Genomic DNA, 26,876 nt, shown 5'->3' on the forward strand with positions numbered 1-26,876 from the left:
CTAGACAAGGGAAGAAAGGGATGGGGGGCTGAAACTGCACTGGGTTCTCACCTACAGAGCGAGGTGAAAGGCTGGCAACCTCAGATAAGCCAAGTTGCTCTCTGGCCAAGCAATCACCCTGAGCTGTTGGTGGTATGCGACCCTGGAAGGGACTCTGTAAAGACAAGTGTGACCTAATTGCCACTTTCCAGAAATGTCTACTGCTAATTTCTGACAAGTATAGGGCTGGCCAAAAAATTCAGTTGGGTTTTTCTGTAAGATGATACAGAAAAATGCGAATGAAGTTTTTGGCCTACCCAATACCACGTAACAGCCTTCTTTTTTATCCCTGTAAAAAAAAAACACCATCAATCAAAAAGTAAACAAAACCAGAAGAAGTAAGATATGGCTTAACAACAGCACACATGAAACAGACCAAGGGTTGCAGTTGATCGTGGCCCAGAAGGTCACGTGGTCGGAGAGGTCTCCCTGATGCTCAGATGTGGGTGATGGAGAGCGGCCAGCAAACCGTCCTGCCTCCATGTGGACACCTGGGACCCATATTCTAAACCTGAGCCTGTGACGCTGGCACCAGAGCAGGCATGTGAGGAGGCACTGGGCCTTGAGTGCTGAAAGACTTCTGAGGAGGGCCGGTGAGTGCAATAGCCATCAGGTGGACAGAGGAAAGAAAAGGCAGGCATGCTGCTCAAGTCCCAAAGCAGGGGGCTGAACTGGCAGCTTTCTCCCCTCCCCGCTCCCACCAAGGGAAGGAAGTCATGTGACCACATGCAGGGGATGCTGTGAAAAGGCCTGAGGAGGGACATGGTTAGCGCAGGTGACCCCTTCTCTCCAAACCTGTGATATAGGCCGAGGAGAAGCAGGGCTGGGGTCACTTAGATGGAAGGCGCCTGAAGACTACACCAAAAAAAGGGATGGCAGAGGATGAGATGGTTGGATGGCATCACTGACTCAATGGATATGAGTTTGAGCAAACTCCAGGAGATGGTGAAGGACAGGGAAACCTGGTGTGCTGCAGTCCATGGGGTTGCAAAGACAGGACTGAGCAACTGAACAACAACAGAAGCCCATCTGTGAGCAGAATCCCCTACTTGGAAGGGCACCAAGGGCTTCTCCCAGAGGCATCCAGCCCCAGCTCTCACCTGTGTTTGCCTGGAAACCAAGGCCAGACTCCAAGCTGGCTACCTCCCCCTTCAGAGGCAGTTATGGGGTGAGTATGTCTCCCCATCTCCCCCAGATTCCTGTGTTTAAGTCTGAACCCCTAGAACCTTGGGATGGGACTGTATCTGGGGATAAGGTCTTTAAAGAGGTGATGAGGTCAAAATGAAGTCATTGGGTCGTCCTAATCCAATAGGACAGGTGTCCATGCAAGAAGACTCGAGAGTCCCTTGGACTGCAAGGAGATCAAAATAGTCAATCCTAAAGGAAATCAACCCTGAATATTCTTTGGAAGGACTGATGTTGAAGCTCCAATACTTTGGCCACCTGATATTAAGAGCCCTCTCACTGAAAAGACCCTGATGCAGGGCAAGATTGAGGGTAGAAGGAGATGGGGGCTGAAGCTCCAATACTTTGGCCACCTGATGGGAAGAGCCAACTCATTGGAAAAGACCCTGATGCTGGGCAAGATTGAGGACCGGAGGAGATGAGGACATCCCTGACACAATGGACATGAGTTTGAGGAAGTTCTGGGAGATGGTGATGGACAGGGAAGCCTGATATGCTGCACTCCTGGGCGTCACAAAGAGTCAGACACTACTAAGAGACTGAACAAGAAATGGCTTTGTAAGAAGAGATCTGGATGCAAACACTCACTGAGGGACGACCATGTGAGCACACGGGGTGCAGACGGCTCTCTGCAAGCCAGGAGGGGAGGCCCTGCCCACACCTGGATCTCAGACTTCCAGCCTCTGGAACCTGGAGGGAAGGATGTCTGTTGTTTAAGTAAGTGCCCCACCCAGTCTGTGGGCTTTGTTAGGGCAGCTGGAGCAGACTAAGGCAGAGGCTGTCTTACCAACTGTAGGGGAGAGACATGCAGGGGCAGGGGACCGCAGCCCAGCCCTGGGGACCTCCCCTCTCATCACACCCAGACCAGCAGAGCTGGGGGCCCTCAGTAAGCTTGGGGGAGGTGTAAACTGACAAAAGTCCTGCAGCCTGGACACGAGCTTGGCTTGTGGAACTCGGCATTCACTTTGTTCTTTGGTTGCCCAGTGAGAAGCTGAACCAACGCGGGATCAGCTGGGCAGTGAGCAGGCTACCTCCCACACCTGAATTCCCTGGCATTTGTTAGAGTCCCACGAGAGGCGGCCGGTGCCCACAAGAGCAACACTCTGGATTTCCCTCAGAGTTCCCAGTTTGCCCAGTTGGGGATCTTCTGAAACCTGTCCCACCAGTCAGGGTGGGGAATGCCTGGGGTGACTCAGGGGTGGAAAGACCCTTCCCGCTCTGCCCCACGGGCTCCAGATCTCCTCAGTCCACTGTGGATTCCTGCACTTGCCCCTCACCAGACCTCACCCTTCCTACAGATCTCTGCTACATGGGTGGCCCTTGCTGGGAGGCCACAGGAGGGTCTTCTCCCCAAACAGCAGAGCCTGGTCCCTGTGCCTGTGCCCTACGGAAAGCCATGACTGTGAACGTGACCCTGAGATGCTCTGAGGACGAAACCACCAGGCAACAATGTGCCGATTTAGAAAGATCTTGGGAGAAGGACAGAGCCGGCCCAGAGGGAGGCAGCTGCAGGGAGCAGGGCCTGGGGAAAGGAATCCAGGCCTGAGGAGGCCTGGAGGTTTCTGCCCGGACAATGGGCTCTTAGTGTGAAGTGCTGGGCAGAGAGGCAGGACGTGGGAGTTCAGGGCGTCAGCCACTGGCCAGGCCACCACGAGGTTGCTCTGTGGCCCTGGCTGCAGAGGCGAAACACTCCCTGCCAGAGCCGGGCTCTGCAGTCCTGGTTCTGGGGGGTCAAGGAGCGCTCTGTAGCACACAGGGATGCTTTTCTGCCCACCTGGGCCCAGGTAAGGCCTGCGGCATCTGCATGTGCCCCAGCAGGGTCGAGGGGCAGCCCCTGGTGCCCCCACAAACATGCAAATGCAGTGCAGAGACCTCACTGTAGCAGGGCTCTCAGAAAACAAAGTCAGTTCAGCTCTTGTCACTTTGGGGAGCACCACCTGGCGTGGGGTCCTGTTCACGCGGCCATTGCATCTATCCCCATTCAGGCACGGTCGCCTGGGGCCTTGTCACTGGGCCCTCGGTGAGCAAGCCGGTGTCTGCTTAGAGAGCTCACAGGCTCTCCCCTTCAGGGCCCACGGTTCACCTTTTCTCTGCACGGGAACTTCCCCGTCCCCACAGCAGGGGGTTTTATGGTGACTCTGCGGTGCCCTAGATTTCTCTCTTCCTCCAGAACTCCCAGCCACTGCCAGAGGGTGGGTGGGCACGTGGGCCAGGGGTCATGCCCACATCTATTCCCACTTCAGTGGAGCCCAAAGAAATCCTAAGGCTGCTGCAGGCAGCCAGCTTGGCCCGGGCCCATGGTGAGATGTGGCACCCCTGGCCCAACCTCCCCCCGCAATCACAGGACACACCAGTGGATGCCTGGAACAGGTGGCCCTGGGGTACGCAGGTTGGAGACAGTTAAGGACCCTGCCATCTTGGTTCAGAAGGAGCCCACCCCACCTTGCGGGGGAAGAGGGGCTGTTTTGAAAGGCAAATTGCTTTCTGCAGGGCGAGAGAGATGGTTTCAGGCTTATGTTATCAAAAGGGAAATGACCCCACCCGTGGCCACTGAGCTGCCCAGCACTTTCATAGGTGAGAACTGCAAACAGATGGTCACAGATGCTTATCCACATGCATGTACAACATGACCACAAACAAACTTATGGTTACCAAAGGGAGAGAGGGGGTGGATAATTTAAGATCCTATGTGTTTGGGATTAACACATACACACAATTATATATAAAATAGATAAACAACAAGGACCTACTACAAAGTACAGGAAACTCTACTCAGTATTTTCTAATAATCTATAAGGAAAATGAACCTAGAAAAGAATATAAATATATAACTGAGTCTGAAACTAACACAACATTGTAAGTCAACTATGTTTCAGTCAATCGATCAGTCATGTGGTGTCGGTATGATGCCGCTGCCACTGCTAAGACACAGTACGAAGGGACCTGATGCAGGACTTGCCCTTGAACGTGGAACATTCTCACACCTTGGCTTCCCTGATAGTTCAGTTGGTAAAGAATCCACCTGCAATGCAGGAGACCCCAGTTCGATTCCTGGGTTGGGAAGATCCACTGGAGAAAGGACAGGTTACCCACTTCAGTATTCTGGCCTAGAGAATTCCATGGACTGTACAGTCCATGGGGTGGCAAAGAGTTGGACACAACTGAACAACTTTCACTTCACTTAAAAATGAAGTAACAACCAGAAGATTCACCTTGGAATGCTATAGGAATCAATGGATATGAAACCCTTGAGGGAGAGCTTGAGACTTCCAGGAGGTTTATCTAGACAAAATCCTTATTAACTACAAAAGGAAAAAGAGTAACTGCAGTGGAGACTGGTAGATAACACCTCGACCAAGTGATCAAAGTGAACATCACCAGGAAACGTACAAGTCACAGTTGCCAGCCACCCCCAGGTAGCAAGCGAGAACCGGTTTCTGTGAGATTTCAGCCCAAAGTGCCGATTCTGAATCTGTTCAGGGACACACTGACTGAACCCACCCACCCCAGTAACCATCTGCATGAGTCATTTTTCACCAGGTGATTCTGGTAGGGGACACAGAACTAACAAGCCACCACCAACCAGAAGAATTTGGGAAAGGTCAAAAGGAGACAGGAGACTCCAGTCCATATATCCTCCCATAATCCTCCTCACTGGAATCCATCTTGGCCGAGCAATACTCACACCACCAGGAAGGGCCTTGAGTCACAGCAATTGGCCAGAGACTACCTGGAAATGAATTACCTCATCATAAAACCCAAGGCTGCAAGCCACGTGGCAGAGCAGTCCTCCTGGGTTCCTTTACCTACTGCTTTCCCTGTGGACACCCCTTCCCAACAAAGTCTCTTGCTTTGTCAGCACGTGTGCCTCTTTGGACAATTCATTTCCAGATGTTAGACAAGCATCCACTCTTGGGCCCTAAAGGGGGTCCCCCTTTCTGCAACAATTCCACTCACCAGGAAGCATCAGGTAACCTGGATGAGAGAGATATCCTACAAAATAGGGTGCCTGTACTAGTCCCAAGTGTCTCAGTGGTAAAGAATCTGCCTGCCAATGCAGGAGATGTGGATTCAATGCCTGGGTTGGGAAGGTTCCCTGGAGAAGGAAATGGCAACCCGCTCCATTATTCTTGCTTGGGAAACTCCAAACAGAGGAGCCTGGTGGGCTACAGTCCATGGGGTCGCAAAGAGTCGGACATGACTTATCGACTGAACAACACTAACAACATGGTCATGCAAGAGACTGCCCTTGCCTTTTGGAAATACACCCTGAAGGATTAGGAGCAGGGGGCATCAGGTCTGCAACTTATTCTTAAATGATTCCAGAAAAAAATTAATGGAAAAGATAAATAAAGCTAATGTATTTAATTGCACATTAATAGTGGGGGAAATCCAGAATGCTAAAAATAAATGACTGCCGAATTACCTCTCAGTTTAAAAAATTATTGTCAAGGCCAAGAGACAAGACGGAATCCTAAAGGGGCACTGACCTTGAAGTTCTAACTCGGAGCCTCCTGCTCACAGCTCTGTGGCTCAGGCAAGTCTCATCAGCTGTGGCTGGAGGGTGATCAACCCTGGGTGAGTCCCCTGGGTTATGGAGGATCAAGGCGCTAAGGAATCAAGACAGCACTTTGCAAGACCTCAGGAGCCTGACCTCTGAGGATAAAGTCTAAGCTGCCCTCCTTCCCCAATGAGATTTTTTTTTAAGTCTTTCAGTAAAGGAAACTATGTCAGGCATTATGATAGAGCCCCAGGGGGCATGCAGGGACTTCATGGGTACTAGTCTCTCCAGCCTCCTGCGGTGTATGGCTGCATTCAGCTCTATAGATGGCTTTTCCTACTTATCATGTCCTACTACTTAAAAATATATATATTACTTGTAGACTTCATGGCCAGTATTTAATGGCAGCATAACACTTCCAGGTAGGTTATAGCCTATAACTTACTGATCCCCTATTTTTTGGACATTCATATTGTCATCACTGGCTAACAGTGCCATGCAAACTCCTTTGTACATCCAGCTTTGCATGTCATTTGGTTGATCTCCTTAGACTAGATCCCTATAATAGGATTTCTGGGATCAAGAGGTATGAACCAAATACTTTCTACATGGATTATTCCAATTTACATGGCCAAAAATAATTAGGAAAACACCAGTGTCATCTGCATATCACATTAATATCCTGCCTTACTACTTTTTCCCTTCTAATTTAAAGAGAAAATGGTACTTCTTTGCTATTGCTTGTTTGAGTATTCATGCTTTTACTACTTTGTCAGAATGTCCTCTGTCCATTTCTGAAGATATTTGTCAGTTTTCTTTAAAAAAAAATCAACTCATAAGAACTCTTTAGAGAATAGAGATTGACCTTTTATGTATTCATATTTTAAAATATTTTTGGAGACTGGAAGGTCTGAAGAAGAGTACTGATTTCCAGTCATTTGACATGGTTAATGACTGGGTCACTGTGTAGCCTGAGTCTGAAGATGAGACTTCCCACTGCCAAGAGGTCCTTGCTAGTGGAGGTAATGGAATTCCTGTTGAGCTATTTCAAATCCTAAAGATGATGCTGTGAAAGTGCTGCACTCAATATGCCAGCAAATTTGGAAAACTCAGCAATGGCAACAGAACTGGAAAAGGTCAGTGTTCATTCCAATCCCAAAGAAAGGCAACGCCAAAGACTCTTTAAACTACCACACAATTGTACTCATCTCACACACTAGCAAAGCAATGCTCAAAATTCTCCAAGCGAGGCTTCAACAGTATGTGAACCAAGAACTTCCAGATGTTCAAGCTGGATTTAGAAAACACAGAAGAACCAGAAATCAAATTGCCAACATACACTGGATCATCGAAAAAGCAAGAGAATTCCAGAAAAATATCTACTTCTGCTTCATTGGCTACACTGAAGCCTTTGACTATGTGGATCACAACAAACTGTGCAAAATTCTTCAAGAGATGGGAATGCCAGACCACCTTACCTGCCTGCTGAGAAATCTGTGTGCAGGTCAAGAAGCAACAGTTAGAACCGGACATGGAACAACAGACTGGGAGAGGAGTGCGTCAAGGCTGTATATTGTCACCCTGCTTATTTAACTTATATGCAGAGTACATCATACAAAATGCCAGACTGGATGAAGCCCAAGCTGGAATCAAGATTGCCGGGAGAAATATCAATAACCTCAGATATGCAGATGACACCACCTTTATGGCAGAAAGCGAAGAGGAACTGAAGAGCCTCTTGATGAAAGTGAAATAGGAGAGTAAAAAAGCTGGCTTAAAACTCAGCATTCAAAAAACAAAGATCATGGCATCCGGTCCCATCACTTCATGACAAATAGATGGAGAAACAATGGAAACAGTGACAGACTTTATTTTATTGGGTTCCAAAATCACGGCAGATAGTGACTGCAGCCATGAAATTAAAATACGCTTGCTCCTGGGAAAAAAAGCTATGACTAACCTGGGCAGCATATTAAAAAGCAGAGACATTACTTTGCCTACAAAGGTCCATATAATCAAAGATATGGTTTTTCAAGTAGTCATGTATGGATGGGAGAGTTGGACTATAAAGAAAGCTGAGCGCCAAAGAATTGATGCTTTTGAAGTGTGGTACTGGAGAAGACTCTAAAGAGTCCCTTGGACAGCAAGGAGATCAAACCAGTCCATCCTAAAGGAAATCAGTCCTGAATATTCACTGGAAGGACTGATGCTAAAGCTGAAATTCCAATACTTTGGCCACCTGAGGCTAAGAACTAACTCACTGGAAAATACCCTGATGCTGGGAAAGATTGAAGGCAGGAGGAGAGGGGACGACAGAGGATGAGATGGTTGGATGGCATCACTGACTCCATGGACATGAGTTTGAGTGAGCTCCGGGAGTTGGTGATGGACAAAGAAGCCTGGCATGCTGCAGTCCATGGGTTGCAAAGAGTTGGACATGACTGAGTGACTGAACTGAACTGAACTGAAGAGGTCATTCAGCAGCCATAAACTAATCCTTCAAAGAAAGACAATGAAGAATCCTTAGCAATATCATCTGGGAGGATCCAGGTCAATATATGAACCTGCTGGACAGGTTTTTACCAAGTTTTAGACTAGCAAAGGGAGTGCTAATTTCTGGAAGAGAAAAAATTGTCAAAGTCCCTTTGACAGGAAAAATGTCTTTTTTCTTTTAAGAAGCAAGTGGATAGGGACATCTCTGGTGGTCCAGTAGTTAAGAATCTGTCTTCCAATGCAGGAGACTTGGGTTTGAACCCTGGTGAGGTAACTAAATTACCACAACTATTGAGCCTGTGCGCTGCAACTTTAGACCCGATGTAGCCATATATATATAAAGTAGGTGGATCACATACAACAGACAAGAGGAACCATCTGGTTCCTTACAGCCAGAGAAGGACACACGGGCTTTCTTAGAAGGCTTTCCCTAAGCATCACAGAAAACGTCCCTAGAAGTGAAAAGAAAGGTTCTTGGGAAATGTCTTTTCTATAGAAGCTGCACAGGTTCTCTTTATCACTTAAAAAATACATTGCATTCAGTACTTTTCAAAAGAGGGGGGGAAAGAGAAGAGAACCTTGCAAAGGAAGTCTTGGGCTCCTTCCCAGGTACACATGAGCTTTACGCTGCCCACACCCAACCAGGCTCCCAAGAACAGGGTCCCAGAAATGGATGCAGAGATCCAGTGGGACAGAGAGAAAGGAAAGGCTGCCCCTTCTCTGTGGGTCTCTGTAGCACCTGACCCTGTCTGAATGGCTCACTGCAAACATTTTGACTTGAACAGCTGAGAAGCAGACCATTTAATTTCCCAGGGACCAGCTGGCCTCCCTCCAACAGCCGTGAGACCTTGAGGTCAAGTGACTCTTGCAGGCTTGTGACCTTACTGTTGTGACACCCAGGTGACTTGTCTCTACAAAAGTGCTGACCATCCTCTGTCCCTTGGAAAGAACTCAAGTATTTAACAGAGAGGACCTATAATTAGGGCAGCATTTGGTGCTCTTATTTGGAGGAGGGAGAAGAGGAAAGAAGCTCTATAAAATTCCTGCCTTGGGTTCAGCACAGGACCTCACCAGATGTTTGCATCCTGAGATTACACTGGGAAGGGGCCAACCTTGGTTCACAGGTGAGTTACCTGGATGAGACACTACAATGCCAGGGCAGGACAAGGCCTTGGTTCTCGCTACCCAGAGACTCCAGGCAGCTGGCAGCTGTCTTCCAGACCAGCCTCTGCCTCTGACCTCAATTTCAGAGCTGCTGAACTCTGGAAAGAAAGATTATTTAGAACATAGATAACAAGACATTGGTGCCTGAGGTTTAGAGATGAGTAAAGATAAAATAAACAAGACTGTCCTTCCTAAATTTTAGCGTTGAGGCAGAGGGTTGGGTGAAGGGCAGCCTGAGAGTGGCCAGATGAATTACATGTACTTTTCCATCCTGGGGCACCTAACTCATCTCTCAGGTGCCTGTCCCTATGCCCAAGGGCAGCAGAATGGCCAGAAGGCAGTGAAACAGGTGGCCAAAGGTCCAGAGTGGCCTCACCAGTTCTCCAGGTGCTTCCAAGTTATTAGGGTCTGGCTCTGAGGGTGAGCTCTAGTCCCCCACGCTCCAGGGCCTTCGCTGAGGCGCCCACCTCCCTGGGAGCTTCGAGCTGGGGCCACCTCAAAGGGACGACCCCTGCGGCAATATACAGAACTAGTTCATCAAGACCATCATTCCGCTGGCCCAGGGCTATCCCGGGACATGAGCAGACACTGCCGGCTGGGAGACCGGCCAAAGGTCCGACCAAGACGCGTGGCCCTGAGAGTGGCAAGGGCCACAGGGACAGCACACAGGATCCGGGCAGGGATCAGGGAACCTGAAGGAAAGCGGCGTCGCCGTCACCCACCTGATAACATGGAAAGCCCAGAGCAGGCGGCCAGTCTCGGACCCATGCGCCGTGCGCACGATGCTGAGATACAGGTAGAGGGCTATGGCCACCGTCCAGAAGAAGGAGCTGGTGTTGGCGAAAGTGGAGAGCGCGCCCTGCAGCACGCAGTCCCACGAGGAGTCCTTGAAGTCCTGTAGGACCCCGTAGAAGTAAGAGGCGGCGGAGAGCAGGTCGGCCAGAGACAGGAAGAGCAGCAGGCGCCGCGCCTGGCTGCGCAGGTCGGGCCACAGGGCGTGCGTGGCCATCAGCAGGCCCGAGCCCAGCGCGGAGAGCACGCACGACAGAAGCACCACGGCGCGCTCCGACGGCACCAGCTCGGTGGGCGGCACGGGAAGTGGCATGGCCCAGCGCGGAGAGGGTTGGGATCGGGGATCCGCGTGTGGCCGCCGCCGCCGCCGCCGCAGCTGTCTGGGCACAGACCCGCGAGCTGCTAGCGTCCCAGAACCCGCCCCGCCCGCGTCCAGCCCTCCAGAGCCCTCGGGGCCCGCGGCCCACGCCCCGCCCCTGCCCCAGGCCACGCCCCTCCCCTACCACGCCCCCCCGCCCTCCACGCTCCGCTCCTTAGCCCCCACGTCCAGACAGCGGGTGCGCCCCGCCCCCGTCCTGACGCCACACCCCTTCGTCCTCAAGCCCCGCCCCATGGCCCCCAAGTCCGGACGGCGGACCCGCGTCGGCGCCTAGACTGTCTCACGAGCCCCACCCTGGCCCCGGCGCGCGTGCCCCTAAGGCTGCCCAACAGCTCCGCGGCACGCTCCCCAAGTCCCCGCCGCTCTGCTCACACCACACTCATGGTACCCTGCATGATCCGTCCTGCAGGTCGCACTCAGGTCTGCGGGACGTCCTGGGGAGGGATGTATCGGCAATTTTTTTAGGGCTAATATTTCCTTCCTTTTTTTACTGCCAGCCTGTGTACGGGGGAGGGGGGTTGGTGAGGGGGCAGTGGTATGCTGGAGGGAGGGGTGGAGGCATTCTTTCCACTGGTAACAAAAGCAACACTCGAAGTGATTCGTTCTTTAAGCAATGATAACAGAGGTGGGAGTTTGGAAGGGGGTGGTGGTTCCCGAGGGGAATGCTTCCAATTTTTCTTACAATGAGCACGATCACTGATATGGTTTTTTTTTTTAATTAAGTTTAGTGGGTGAAGTCTTACAGAAAGGAAACAATTTCTAATTTATTAGTGTTTTTTTCCCTGAAAATTCCATTAAAAAATTGGGGTACCATTCGTGTACCATAAAATTGGCCCTTGTAAGCGTACAGTTGGCTTGCCTGGTGGCTCAGTGTTAAAAGAACCCACTTGCCAATGCAGGAGAGGCAGGTTCAATCCGTGGGCTGGAAGGAGCCCCTGGAGAAGGAAATGGCAACCACTCCAGTATTCTTGCCTGGAGAATACCATGGACAGAGCAGCTTGGCGGACTATAGTCCACGCAGTCACAACTTGACACCTAAACACATGTACAGTGATTTATAGTGTATACACAAGTTTGTGCAAGCATCCTCCCTGTCAAATTCCACAACATTTTCATCACCTCAAAAAGAAACACCGATGGTTCAGCAGGTAAAGAATCCACCTGCAGTGCAGGAGATACAGGAGATGCAGGTTTGATCCCTGGGTAGGGAAGATCCCTGGAGAAGGAAATGGCAACCCACTTCAGTACTCCTGCCTGAGAAACTTGATGGACAGGGGAGCCTGGCCAGCTGCAGTCCATAGGGCTGCAGAGAGTCAGACACGACTGAGCATATCCCACAGGGTCAAAAGAGAGGTAAGAAGTCCCAAATGGGATCACATGCTAAGCTCAAGGGACAAAAACAGGACTTCATACCTAACCTGACTGTGGTTTCAACCTCTTCTAGGAATGCAGTCTTTTTTTTTTTTTTTTTAACTTTACATAATTGTATTATAGGAATGCAGTCTTAATCAGTCAGTCTGGAATTTCCTGCTCTGCAGTAGTGAAGTAATTCATTGATAGACCCCTGCAATCCCCCAAAGGAAGGCCACCTCAGCTGACATAATCAGCTCTTTGCTGACTAATTTCCTTGTCCCACCTCTTTCTGCCTGTAAAAGTCTTCTATTTTGTCCGGTTCTTCAGAGCTCCTTTCTGTTTGCTAGACGGGCTGCTACATGATTCATGAGTGAATAAAGCCAGGAAGATCTTTACCACTTACTCAATGGAACTGTGTTTTATAACAGTAGTCACTCCCCGTTTTCTCGCTCTCCCCAGCTCCTGGCAACTATTAATCCACCTTCTGTGTCTATGGGTTTGCCTATTCTGGACATTTCACAGAGATGGAATCAAATAGTAGGTGGTTTTTTGTGACTGGCTTCTTTCACTTAGCTTATTTTCAAGATTCATCCACATTGTGGCATATATCAGTATTTCATTTATGGCTGAATAATATTCCATTGTATGGATGTCCCTTATTTGTTTTTCCATTTTATCAATCGGCTATTATAAACAATGCTGCTGTCAACATTTATTTACAAGTTTGTGTGTGAACGTTTATTTTCAGTTTTTTGGGTATATACCCAGGAGTGGAATTCCTGGGTCATTTCAGTTCAATTCAGTACAGATCAGTTGCATCTGACTCTTTGTGACCCCATGGACTTCAGCACACCAGGCTTCCCTGTCCATCACCAACTACCGGAGCTTGCTCAAACTTATGTCCATCAAGCCGGTGATACCATCCAACCATCTCATCCTCTGTCATTCCCTTCTCCTGCCTTCAATCTTTCCCAGCATCAGGGTCTTTTCCAATGAGTCAGTTCTTTGAATCAGGTGGCCAAGGTATTGGAGCTTCAGCTTTAGCATCAGTCCTTCCAATGCGTACTCAGGGTTGATTTCCTTTAGGATTGACTGGTTTGATCTCCTTGCAGTCCAAGGAAATTTCAAGAGTCCAACACCACAGTTCAAAAGCATCCTAGTCCAACTCTTCCATCCATACATGACTACTGGAAAAACCATAGCTTTGACTAGATAGACCTTTGTTGGCACAGTAATGTCTCTTCTTTTTAATATGCTGCCTAGGTTGGTCATAGCTTTTCTTCCCAGGAGCAAGCGTATTTTAATTTCATGGCTGCAGTCACTATCTGCCATGATTTTGGAGCCCAAGAGAATAAGTCTCTCATTGTTTCTATTGTTTCTCCATCTATTTGCCATGAAGTGATGGGACCGGATGCTATGATCTTTGCTTTTTGAATGTTGAGTTTTAAGCCAGCTTTTTCACTCTCCTATTTCACTTTCATCAAGAGGCTCTTCAGTTCCTCTTCACTTTCTGCCATAAGGGTGGTGTCATCTGCATATCTGAGGTTATTGATATTTCTCCCGGCAATCTTGATTCCAGCTTGTGTTTCATCCAATCTGGCATTTCGTATGATGTACTCTGCATATAAGTTAAATAAGCAGGGTGACAATATACAGCCCCGACATACTCCTCTCCCAATTTGAAACCAGTCTGTTGTTCCATGTCCGGTTCTAACTGTTGCTTCTTGACCTGCATACAAATTTCTCAGGAGGCAGGTAAGCTGGTCTTTCCTAAGGTAAAGTCTCATCTCTTGAAGAATTTTGCACAGTTTGTTGTGATCCACATAGTCAAAGGCTTCAGTGTAGTCAATGAAGCAAAAGTAGATATTTTTCTGGAATTCTTTTGCTTTCTCTATGATCCAACAGATGTTGACAATTTGGTCTCTGGTTCCTCTGTCTTCTCTGGGTCATATGGTTACTACCTTTTTAACTTTTTGAGGAACTATTAGACTTTTCCCCAAAGTGGCACCATTTTATATTCCTGCAGCAATGTATGAGGAGAAGGCAATGGCACCCCACTCCAGTACTCTTGCCTGGGAAATCCCATGGATGGAGGAGGCTGGTAGGCTGCAGTCCGTGGGGTCTCGAAGAGTCGGACACGACTGAGCGACTTCACTTTCACTTTTCACTTTCATGCATTGGAGAAGGAAATGGCAACCCACTCCAGTGTTCTTGCCTGGAGAATCCCAGGGATGGGGGAGCCTGGTGGGCTTCCGTCTATGGGGTCGCACAGAGTTGGACACGACTGAAGTGACTTAACAGCAGCAGTAGCAATGTATGAAGGCTCTAATTTCTCCACAGTCTCCTAACTCTTTGATTCTAGCCATCCTAGAATGGTTGGTGTTTCATTGTGATTTTGATTTGTTGTTGCTCAGTGTTCAACTCTTTGTGACCCCATGGACTGCAGCACGCCAGGCCTCCCTGTCCCTCACCATCTCCCAGAGTTTTGATTTACATTTCTCTAATTAATAATTATATGGAGCATCTTTTCCTATGCTTATTGACCACCTGCATTTCCTCTTTGGGGAAATGTCTGTTCAAATCCCTTGCCTATTTTTTAAATAAGTTGTATTTTTGTTATTGAGTGGTAAGAGTTCTTTATATGTTCTGGATATTAGACCTATCAGATACATGATTTACAAAAATTTTCTCCCATTCTGTGGGTTGTCTTTTCAATCTCTTGATAGTATACAAGGAAATGCAAAAGTTTTTATTTTGACAATGTCCAGTTTACCTCTTTTTTCTCCCTCTGGCTGTTATGCTTTTGGTTTACCATCTTTGGTGTCATATTTAAGAAGCCAGTGCCTAATCCAAGTTCAGAAAGATTTACACCTATGCTCTCTTCTTCCCAGTGTAACACAGCATTGGTTACTGTAGCTTTGCAGTAAGTTTTGAAATGAGGAAGTGTGAGTCCTGCCACAGTGTTTTCCTTTTCACTATTATTTTAGCTCTTTGGTGTCCCTTGCAATTCAGTATCAATTTGAGAATTAGCTTTTCCATTTCTGGAAAAAAAATAGGGATTGCATTGAATCTGTATGAAAATTTCGGGGGACTGATGCCGTCTTAATAATATTAAATGTTCTTATCTATGACCAGGGGACGTCTTTCCTTTTATTTAGGTCATCTTTAATTTCCGTCAATGATGTTTTATAGTTTTCAGTTTACATTAGATTTGATTTTGCAAGTAACTCATAAAAGGAGATTATCATTTGGATAGATTATCTTTTTTGCATCTAACTTTTAAAAACATTGTGTTATGAACTATGCATACTGACAAGCAGTTACAACACAGATATACAATCTGATAAATAATTATAAAGCAAATACCCACCAAGAAATACATTATCAGCACACCAGAAACTTCCTCCCAGGCCTACTTCTTCCTCCTTGGTCATTTTCTTGCTTTTTAAAAACTGTTCACGTGTACGTCCCTAAACATAGTATAGTTTGCCTGTCATCTAATTTTTTTTTTTTTGGCCACACCATGTGGCTTGTGGAATCTCAGTTCTCTGTCCAGGGGTTGAACACAGGCCCTAAGCAGTGAAAGTGTTGAACCTTCAGGGACCTCCCTGAACTTTATATAAGTGGAATCACACCCTATGATCCTTTTTGTGTCTTCTATTTTTTAACGTGTTTTTAAATTTTTAATTGAAATAGAGTTGATTTACAATGTTGTGTTAGTTTAAGGTGTACTGCAAAGTGATTCACATACACATATATATTCTTTATTTACATTCTCTTCCACTACAGTTTATTGTTAAGATATCGAGAATAGGCTCAGATGGTAAAGAATCTGCCTGCAGTACAGGAGACTCAGGTTTGATCCCTGGGTCAGGAAGATCCCCTGCAGAAGGGAAGGGCAACCCACTCCAATATTCTTGCCTGGAAAATCCCATGGACAGAGGAGCCTGGTGGGCTACAGTCCATGAGGTCGCAGAGTCGGACATGACTGAGCGACTATGACTTTCACTTTCTGTGCTATACAGTAGGTCCTTGTTAGTTACCTATTTTATATATCAGTTCAGTTCAGTTCAATCGCTCACTTGTGTCCGACTCTTTGTGACCCCATGAATCACAGCATGCCAGGCCTCCCTGTCCATCACCAACTCCCAGAGTTCACTCAAACTCATGTCCATCGAGTCAGTGATGCCATCCAGCCATCTCATCCTCTGTCGTCCCCTTCTCCTGCCCCCAATCCCTCCCAGCATCAGGGTTTTCCAATGAGTCAACTCTTCGCATGAGGTGACCAAAGTACTGGAGTTTCAGCTTCAGCATCAGTCCTTCCAATGAACACCCAGGACTGATCTCCTTTAGGATGGACTGGTTGGATCTCCTTGCAGTCCAAGGGACTCTCAAGAGTCTTCTCCAATACCACAGTTCAAAAGCATCAATTCTTTGGCGCTCAGCTTTCTTCACAGTCCAACTCTCACATCCATACATGACCACTGGAAAAACCATAGCCTTGACTAGACGGACCTTTGTTGGCAAAGTAGTGTCTCTGCTTTTGAATATGCTATCTAGGTTAGTCATAACTTTCCTTCCAAGGAGTAAGCGTCTTTTAATTTCATGGCTGCAATCACCATCTGCAGTGATTTTGGAGCTCCCCAAAATAAAGTCAGCCACTGTTTCCACTGTTTCCCCATCCATTTCCCATGAAGTGATGGGACCAGATGCTATGATCTTAGTTTACTGAATGTTGAGCTTTAAGCCAACTTTTTCACTCTCCTCTTTCACCTTCATCAAGAGGCTTTTTAGTTCCTCTTCACTTTCTGCCATAAGGGTGGTGTCATCTGCATAGCTGAGGTTTTTTATATTTCTGCCAGCAATCTTGACTCCAGCTTGTGCTTCTTCCGGCCCAGCGTTTCTCATGATGCACTCTGCATATAAGTTAAATAAGTAGGGTAACAATATACAGCCTTGACGTACTCCTTTTCCTCTTTGGAACCAGTCTGTTGTTCCATGTCCAGTTCTAACTGTTGCTTCCTGACCTGCATATAGGTTTCTTAAGAGGCAGGGCAGGTGGTCTGGTATTCCCATCTCTTGAAGAATTTTCCAGTTGATTGTGATCCACATAGTCAAAGGCTTTGGCATAGTCAATAAAGCAGAAATAGATGTTTTTCTGGAACTCTCTTGCTTTTTCCATGATTCAGCAGATGTTGCCAATGTGATCTCTGGTTCCTCTGCCTTTTCTAAAACCAGCTTGACCATCTGGAAGTTCGCGGTTCATGTATTGTTGAGGCCTGGCTTGGAGAATTTTGAGCATTACTTTACTAGCGTATGAGATGGGTGTAATTGTGCGGTAGTTTGAGCATTCTTTGGCATTGCCTTTCTTTGGGATTGGGATGAAAACTGACTTTTTCCAGTCCTGTGGCCACTGCTGAGTTTTCCAAATTTGCTGGCATATTGAGTGTAGCACTTTCACAGCATCATCTTTCAGGATTTGAAATAGCTCAACTGGAATTCCATCACCTCCACTAGCTTTGTTCGTAGTGATGCTTTCTAAGGCCCACTTGACTTCACATTCCAGGATGCCTGGCTCTAGGTGAGTGATCACACCATCGTGATTCTTTTATATATAGGAGTGTATATATTTTAATCCCAAATACCTATCTTACCCCTCCCACCCTGATCCCCTTTGGTAACCATAAGTTTGTTTTCTGTGTCTGTGAGTCTATTTCTGTTTTGTAAATAAGTTCATTTGTGTCATTTTGTCTCTTGTTTTTTTGCTGAATTTATTTTTGTGAGATTCATCTATGTTCTCAGTGAAGCCACAATTCTTTCAATTTCATTGCCTGCCATACAGTATTCCATCATATAAATAAAATATCTATCCCATCTACTGTTTTGGGACATGTTGGATTGTTGGATAAGCAATGCTGGAATAAGCATACATTCTTTTTTTAATCAGGAAAAAAGTTTACTAAGAACAATTCTCAGCAGCTGGAACAGCATATTCATGAACTTTGCTCTGCAGAGGTCAAAGAGCAGCTGCTTTCTTTCTGAGTCACTTAGGAAGGCCTTGACCTCCTTCTGAGAGGGCCCAAGATCATGAACAACCCCAGGCTGTCAATGAAGCTGCTCGGCTTTTTACTGGTGTGAATAGTTCTAAGCTTGGATTGTGCAACCAGCCTTGGCTTTGGCACATGGCCACGCAAGAGCCCGGAATGGACTCTCCCCGGATCATAGTCATTTAATCCTTCAGAAGGTCTTTGAAGGACAAGGGAGGACAGAAGACATCTTCTGGCGAGCATCTCTGTCACAGATCAAATCGACTAGACCTTTCCCCATTTATGGGGAAACATGAAAACCCTTCACCCACCTCCCCAGGCTTTTATTATACTTCATGTTTTTAGGGAAAAGCACAAGTGCCCCTCCCCCACTACCACAATTTGCAGTAAAGTTTCCTTCATTTAGGGAAATTGCAGGGGTCAGCACATCTGAAGTGCAATGGATAAACCTTGTCCTGGGAAAACCATTTTTGAGATCATGGTATTTCTCCAGCCAGGTAAGCATGTGCTCAGTCTGTCCAAGTCTTTGCAACGCCATGGACTGTAGCCTGCCAGGTTCCTCTGTCCATGGATTTTCCAGGCAAGAAGACTGGAGTGGGTTGCCATCCCCTTCTCCACGGGATCTTCCCAGGCCAGATGGAACCCAGGTCTCCTGTGTCTCCTGTATTGCAGGCAGATTCTTTACCGCTGCGCCACCTGGGAAGCCCTTCAGGTAAGTATAGCGGTTGGTTATTTTACATGCAGTTTTGAGCAAGAGAACCCTTGGCATTCTCTGCACTGGAAAACATTCAAACAACATTCATACTTCTCATTACAGGGGGAAAAAAATGGGAAAGACATGTAATGAAATAGCTTCAAATCACTTAGATTTAAGCTTGAGGCCAATTTTCCAGTCTGATGGCACTGATATTGCCCAGATGGGTCCGGGGACTAAGCAGAAGTGTGGGAATCATGACTCCCAAGTTGCTGGGTGATCTTAAGCTGCCTAATGTGGTCTCTGCGAAAAGGAGCCAAGGACTCTGGACACCTTGCCTCTCAACACAGGTGCTGGGTTCTGCTTCTCCCATCTCCATCCCAGGAAATGGTGGTCCTCCAAGGAGGTGTGACCCAGACAGCAAACCCAGAGAAACTCCTGGCTCCAAGCTTCTGCTGACAGCTCCTACCCACATGGAATGCAGGGTCCCATCAGCCATGTTTGAAGAGGCCTGTCCTCTCAGTCCTCCCCCTCCCTCTCCCTTCTTAGAAGAATTGGTAAAAATCCAGATGGAATCTTCATTTGACCCTGCGTCATCTCTCTAGCATCTCCGCCAAGCCAGCTGGCAGTTGTCTGCTGCGCCCATGTCCAAAGGGGTCATGTCTAAAGGTCCTGGCACATCATGACAGCCCTCCTTGCCCTGCAGTTGTCTGGCTGCAGAACTAGGGGCCCAGACCCCAAGAGGCCCCACAGCCATGGCCAGCAGCCCAGGAACAGATTGGCTTGGGTTTGCTTCTCCCTTGTCCTCCCACCCCAGAAATGGCACAAGGTTCTTCTCCCGTCAACCGCAAAGGAGATGGCAATCTGAAGTCTCTCAAATGAAGGAACCCTAAATGATTTTCTGAGCTCAACTCCCACCTAAGCAGTAATCTATGTATTTGATTTTTAACACTAGAACAGAAGAGGGACTTTTCCTCATGCTGTTGGTAGAAATGTGGGCTGGCTAGCGTTCTCATTTCCCTCTTTGAAGGTGAATATGGCTCATTTTGCCCTTTTCTATGTAGGTTCCATGGTAAGCAACAGTTGTGGAAGAGGAACCTGGTTCACATGGGTCCCTCTCCCTACTCCCCCCTCCCGGCATCCTCAAAGGAGGTAGTGCAAACCCTGACATGCTCACGTGACCACTGAGCCACACAGATGGAAAACCAGGGCAAGCTGACCAGCCACAGTTGTGCAGTTGTAACTGACCAGGGTTCTTGGCCTCCTTGATCAATAGAAGTTGTTAAGAGGCCAGACAAGAAATTCAGGCAAAACTTTATTGGAGTGTCTGGTGTAGCAGGAGGGATGGATAACAAGCAACAGTTTCCCTTGCTTGCTCGCTCTCTGTGCGGGGTACAGGAGAAGAGGCAAGCTGGTTCCTTATATGGGGTGAAGGGAGGGTTCCTTATATGGGGTGAGGGGAAGGTGTGTTCCTTATATGGGGCGACGGAGGCCAAAGGGGTGGCTTAGGTGGTTTGCCCACCCCTTTGGTGGTGTTACATGCAGGGGGCATGTACAGTACACCAGCCTGCTTTTGCTCCCTGGCTCTTCAGACTTGGCAGTTGAGTTTTTATATCTTCTTGTTTCTAACTGGATGCATAGTTATTTTTAGTCCCTTATAGTTTCTTTGTATTTTGTTGTTGGAGGAAAAGTTTGTCCAGGTGCAAACACTGCAGCGAAGTCTCCCAGGTCCCAGCCTGTCTCACAGTCAGGGGCCTCTTCTTCAAGGAGCATGGCTGGTGGGTGTATTTTCCTACCAGAGAGACCCTCAGGGCTCAGGAAGATGTGTTTAAACCCTCACCCCTCCGTCTCCATTACCTTGAACCTTCCTCTCCTTACCCCAAAGTCTAAAAGCTGTTGCTGCCAGCTTGCCATGCACCAGGCCCTCCTGCCTGTGGAAGCCCTGAAGACCCTGCCTCTGCCAAGCTCTTATACTGCAGCAGCTCCCAGGGTGACCACTACTGTGGTTCCCAGCTGCCTGGGCCAAATTAAAGAATAGTGGGGGCACTTCCCTGGCGGCCCAGTGGTTAAGACTTCGCCTTCCATTGCAGGGGCTGCAGGTTCAATCCCTGGTCGGGAAGCTAAGATCCCACATGCCTTGCAGTCAAAAAGCCAGAACATAAAGCAGAAACAATAGTGTAATAAATTCAGTTAAGACTTTTAAAATGGTCTACAAAAAAAAAAAAAAACGCCTTAAAAAAATAGATAAATCACTAAAGGGAAAGCCCACTTTCCTTTATACCTCTGCCTGGGGACTCACTTTGCAGGTGGGAGTGGCTGAAAGTACACTGCTGGCACCAGGAGTGAGGTCTCTCTCTCCTAGTGGAAGACCCAGGTTCTAGTCCTGCTGCTCGGTCCTGGCCATGTTGGTGGGCAGAATTCTAAAAATGCTCCCACTTGATTCCTGAGCCCTGGTCATCTCATCAAACACCAATCTAGGTATTCCTCTGAGGGGATTTTGAAGATGGAATTAAAGGTTTGTTATGATCTGAGTGTTTACACTCCCTCGAACTTCCACGCCTCACCAAATTCATATACTGAAACCCTAACCCTGACTGTGATATTAGAAGGTGGGGCCTTTGGGAGGTGATTAGTTTTAGATGTAACGTGAGGATGGAGCCCCTGTGATGGGACTGGTGTCTCTGGAAGAAGAGGAAGAAACACCAGAGCTTCCTCTGTCCGCTGTGTGAGGATATAGCAAGAAAGCAGCTGTCTACAAGCCAAGAAGCAGGTTTTCCCCAGGAACCGAATCTGTCGGCAGCTTGATCTTGGACTCCCAGCCTCTAGAACCCTGAAAAACAAATGTCTACTGTTTAAGCCACTCAGTCTGCAGCATCTTGTTATAGCCGCCCGAGCTAAGTCAGGTGGCCCCTTAAGATACAAAGATGATCCAGGTTGGCCTGAACCCTTTACAGGCAGAAAGTTTTCTTTGGCCAGGAGTAGAGGAGGAAGTCAGAGAGCATTGAAGAGTGAGGGAGATTCCATCAGAGGGAGATTTGGCGTGAGGACCCAGCTGCCAGCAGTGATGGTGTGAGTTGTTGTTCAGTCACTCAGTCGTGTCCAACTCTTTGTGACCCCATGGACTGCAGCACGCCAGGCTCTGTCCTTCACTATCTCCCAGTGCTTGCTCAAACTCATATCCATTGAGTGGATGATGCCATTCAACCATCTCATTCTCTGTCACCCCCTTCTCCTGCCTTCAATCTTTCCCCAGCATCACAGTCTTTTCCAATGAGTCAGCTCTTCCCATCAGGTGGCCAAAGTATTGGAGCTTAAGCATCAGTCCTTCCAATGCATATTCAGGGTTGATATCCTTTAGGATTGACTGGTTGAATCTCCTTGCTGTCCAAGGGACTCTCAAGAGTCTTCTCTTATGAGAGGGCCTGTGAAATGCTACTAGGGATGAAAGAGACCTGAACTCAGCCAATCCTTGAACAAGCTGAGAACACAGCCATTAACGCTGGACTGTGGGACCCTGAATGGAATACCCAGTTGAGCCATGACAGACTTCTGACCTGAAAGGTCTATGAGATAATAACTGGCTGTTTTATAAGCCACCAAATTGATGCTGGAGAAGACTCTGAGAGTCTCTTGGACTGCAAGGAGATCAAACCACTCAATCATAAAGGAAATCAACCTTGAATATTCACTGGAAGGACTGATGCTGAAGCTGCAGCTCCAATACTTTGGCCACCTGATGCAAAGAGCTGATTTATTGGAGAAGGCCCTGATGCTGGGAAGGATTGAGGGCAGGAGGAGAAGGGGGTGGACAGAGGATGAGATGGTTAAATAGCATTGCCAACTCAATGGACATGACTTTGAGCAAACTCTGGGCAATAGTGGAGGATAGAGGAGCCTCCTGGCTGCAGTCCTTGGGGTTGCAAAGAGTCAGGGACACAACTTAGGGACTGAACAACAACAACAAATTTGGTGTAATCTGTTACAAAGAAATAGAAAACAAATATTCCACATGACCCAAAGGGGCTACTTAATCTTTCTAAGTCCCTGTGTCTCATTCAGAAAATAAGGACAGAAAATCCAAAGGGTTGTGAATAAGGGCTTGTAGACAGATCCCTGAGCTTGGGGGCAGAAGGCCAAAAGTTGCAAGTTGTGTCACTTTTAGCAAGTTATTTAACTTCTCCTACTTTCAGTTTCCACACTTCTAAAATGGAGCCAACAGCAGCTATTTTCTTAATAACTGAGTGGCAGTTGGGCTCATGGCCACCCAGCCAAAGACTACATTTCCCAGAATCCCTTGCAAAGAGGTATGGTCACCTGCCCAAGGCCTCACCAATGAAATGAGAATGAGGCATGTGGGCTGCTTCTAGGGTGGACTTTAAAACATGGCACATGCCCTCCAGCTCCTGCCCCCTCCTATGACTGGAACACTGAGGTGCCAGCCACACAGCTTCAACAAGCAGACAAAGAACATGACTTCCAAGATGGTGGAGAAGAAAGATGGTATGAACCCAGGTCCCTGAATGAGGGGGTTGCCGAGTCACCCAGTGGCTTGGCATGTAAGACAGAAATAAACATGTTTCCTTGGAGCCCTTGGCTATTGGGGAGGGGGAGCGGGGTGCTCTTGTTACAGCAGCCTGGTCTCTGCCTTGACTAATTCAAGCAACTAGTACAGGGAAAACAGGTCCAAGGATGGCAAAGAAGAATCAGGGATGTCATGTAAGCATTAATTAGCCCAGAGCCTCCCTTTCACCTAGGATTTTGTTTTGTAAAATGGAGCAATTATTAAAATATCAAGTGATTTTTTTAATCCTCCTCAATAAGTATTACTTCAAAAATATGCTAGAAGTTCAGTGAATCAAGAGATTGTGGTGATTTATTCATTCCACAGATTATCTACTGAGTCCCTATTAATTGCCTGAAGATATAACACTGAACAAAACAAAATACCACTTTCAAGGAGTTTTCCTGCTAGGCAGGAGAAAGGTGATAAACAACCAACAAATATATAATGTTCAATGGTGATTAGTATGGGAGAGAAGAGTAAATAAAAGGGTGGAGGCATGCCAGTGAGGGTGATGGGAATGTGTTATACAAGTATCCAGAGAAGATCTCCCTGATGCCACAGCATTTGAACAAGATCCGGAAGTGAGGGAGTGTCCTGGGACACCCAGGGGAAGAACATTCTAGGCAGGGGAAACCGTCCATGCAAATGCCCCGAGGAGGAGCACAGCCTATGTGTTCAGGGAACAGCAAGGAGCCTCTGGAGGGGGGATCAGAGGGCAGATAGTTCATGAGGGCCTCACAGTCAACATGAGGAATTCAGCTTTTGCATACTGAGAGTCCCTTGGACTGCAAGGAGATCAAACCACTCAATCATAAAGGAAATCAACCTTGAATATTCCCTGGAAGGACTGATGCTGAAGCTCCAATACTTTGGCCACCTGATGAAAAGAAGCAACTCATTGGAAAAGATCCTGATGCTGGGAAAGACTAAGTCTAGACTAAGAACAGGAGGAGCAATTGGAGAGCTGAGCAGTGGGGTGCTCTGAACTCCATGTACAGAGTAAAGCCTGGCTTAGGGGCTACTGTGTCATTGAGGTGAGGGGTGATGGAGGCAGAAATCAAGGATGCGTAGTTCCAGATGCAGAGATGATAGGATATGTGGAGGAGTCGGGTGTGAGTGTGAGCAAATGAGGAGTCAAGGAAGATTCTAGAGTTCCAAGATGAAAGGGCAGAGTTGCTCTTGCCTAGAGGGGCAGGTATGGGGAGGCAACAGAAGGAGCTCAGTTCTGGATGCCTTTGATTCCTACTGGACAAGCCAAGCAGTCCTACTTGGGGAAGGTCCTACTTGGAAACAGAAATCTGGAGGCAGTCAGCATAAAGACGGTGTTTAAGCCATGAGACCAACATCTGCAGAGGGAGCCCTGGGCACTACAAACGAGAAGTGGCAGGATGAGTCAGTGGAACCAGAAAGATGTCTTTCAGCTGTGATTGTTTTATTGTGGCAAAATTAAAAATTTTTTGATATGTCATAAAAATTATCATTTTCACTATGTTGAAGTATGTGATTCAGTGGCATTGATGACCTTCATAGGACTCTGTAACCATCACCACTATTTCCAAAACTTTTTCATCACCCAAAACAGAAAATTTGTACCCCTTAAGCAATAACTCCCCATTGTCTCTTCCCTCCAGCCCTGGCAATATCTACTTTCTGTCTCTAAGGAGTTCCCATTTCTGGACCTTTCACATCAATGGGCTCAGACAACATGTGGTTATTTCTATATGTTTCTTTCATTTACTATAATGTCTTCAAGGTTTACTCATGTTGTATCACGTAATGGCACTTTATTTCCTTTTATGCCAAGTAGTATCCCATTGGATGAATGATGCTTATCCATTCACTTGTTGATGAACACCTGGGTTGTTTCTGCCTCTTGGCTACTGTGAATAATGCTGCTGTGAATAAGCAGTGACTCTTAATGTGGGCTTGGGGAAGAAATAAAAGCTATGAGCATGTCTCCTTCCCAGAAGCCCTTCACAGTCTTCCAGGGGTTTTATTTGGCTCTATAAAAGAGGACTATGGGCTAAACTGATTGAAAACAGCTTTAAAACAAATGGGATTAAAAGAAAATTATCCATACGCATTAAATCTCAATTAGACAGGAAATATATTACACATATACTCAATAGGAACATGGGACCTAAATGTGGAGCATGTACAAGCTATGCTATGTCTTGTTCAACACCTGTTTCTCCGCAGAACACACACTCGATAAAGAGGGACCTGGCTGGCCTTGTGCATGGTGTCTGTCACACAACAGGTCCTCAGTCAATGTCTGTGGGACAAACGGAGTAGCCAGATGACAGTCGCTGGAGTCGCAAGGGACACACAGTGGCCCCTTGGCAAGGGACAAGGATCTTACCTGTGGGCAGTAACCTGGAAGGGGACCAGGTGAGTCTTTTTTCATCAACTTCCCACAGAAATCGAGCAAATCCTTTCCTTACCACCGTGGAAGACAAGGCCCAGGAGTTCGGGGTTTTGTTTGTTTGAGCAGTGCCAACAACAGAAATCACAGATGTCCTATCATGTTGCAGGTTTCTCAAAATACCACTCATGCTCATCACTGCTTTTAAATTATGGTCATTACTTGGCCAGCTGCTGCTGGATCATATTTAATGTGCTAATAGAGGCACATATGTTTGTGTATTAGTCACTCAGTCATATCCAACCTTTTGGGACCCCATGGGCTGTAGCCTTTCAGGCCCCTCTGTCCATGGAGTTCTCCAGGCAAGAATACCGGTGTGGGTAACCATTCCCTTCTCTAGGGGATCTTCCAGACCCAGGGATCAAACCCGGGTCTCCTACATTTCAGGCAGATTCTTTACTGTCTCAGCCACAAGGGAAGCCCAGGGGCACATGTATTACTCTAACAAATTTGGTTTTATCAACTATTTTGATAATTATGTTACACCATGTGCTGTGCTTAGTCGCTCAGTCGTGTCTCTTTGCGACCCTATAGACTGTAGCCCACCAGGCTCCCCTGCCCATGAGGATTCTCCAGGCAAGAATACTGGAGTGGGTTGCCATGCCCTCCTCCAGGGGATCTTCTCAACCCAGGATCGAACCAGGTCTCCCGCATTGCAGGCGGATTCTTTATCATCTGAGCCACCTGGGAAGCCCAAGAATACTGGCGTGGGTAACCTATCCCTTCTCCAGGGCAACTTCCTGACCCAGGAATTGAACCGGGTCTCCTGCATTGCAGGCGGATTCCTTACCAGCTGAGCTACCAGGGAAGCCCATGTTACACTATATTTGCTATATAATCCATGTATTTTTTCCATCTTTGGGTCTATAGGCACTGGTAGATGAGCAAAGGGGTCACGATATAACCACAGTCAAAAGGCTGCTCCCAGGGCTTGTCTCCATTCCCCCTCTGCCTTCATCCCTGGGACACACGGGTACTGGATCCAGATTCACACCCAGACTCCATGTCCTGACCCGGCTGTGAGGGCACCTCTCGCCACCAGGAGGCGCTGCTTCCTCCGTGTCAGAGGAAGCCCAGGGGCAGATACAGGGCTTCCTCCCTCCATCTTTGTCCTAATCAGGGCTGGTTAACGGAACCTCCTGGCAACTTTTTTCCTGTTCTCATTCTCCGCTCCCCCACGCCCTTCTCTTTCTCTCCCCCATCCACTCTCTCTTAAAATAAAACTTTCTATAACGGAAAA

The 26,876-nt window shown here is 47.4% G+C and overlaps 1 protein-coding gene, 1 long non-coding RNA gene and 1 other non-coding gene across 4 annotated transcripts in view; 1 reads left to right on the top strand and 2 right to left on the bottom strand.

Annotated features, from left to right (window-relative positions):
- GPR157 (G protein-coupled receptor 157) overlaps window positions 1-10,621 on the bottom strand; it is a 24,672-nt gene extending 14,051 nt beyond the window's left edge. Inside the window, exon 1 of one of the 2 annotated variants that reach the window (XM_086344323.1) lies at window positions 10,105-10,621. In XM_086344323.1, the coding sequence (XP_086200449.1) occupies window positions 10,105-10,487 (383 nt within the window). In that variant the 5' untranslated portion in view covers window positions 10,488-10,621. The remainder of the gene's footprint in view (window positions 1-10,104) is intronic. The other variant, XM_086344322.1, reaches the window with a different exon arrangement.
- LOC147356596 (uncharacterized) lies at window positions 9,210-26,876 on the top strand. The gene is made up of 3 exons (XR_015143367.1): window positions 9,210-9,342; window positions 25,411-25,602; window positions 26,171-26,876. It is a non-coding gene; the product is annotated as an uncharacterized LOC147356596 (long non-coding RNA).
- On the bottom strand, window positions 18,296-18,458 carry LOC147356597 (U1 spliceosomal RNA). The gene has a single exon (XR_015143903.1). It is a non-coding gene; the product is annotated as a U1 spliceosomal RNA (small nuclear RNA).

Source organism: Bos grunniens, chromosome 16 (genome assembly GCF_055505025.1).
Source record: "Bos grunniens cultivar Pamir isolate PY7600 chromosome 16, Bosgru_T2T1.0, whole genome shotgun sequence".
Classification (NCBI taxonomy): Eukaryota; Metazoa; Chordata; class Mammalia; order Artiodactyla; family Bovidae; genus Bos; species Bos grunniens.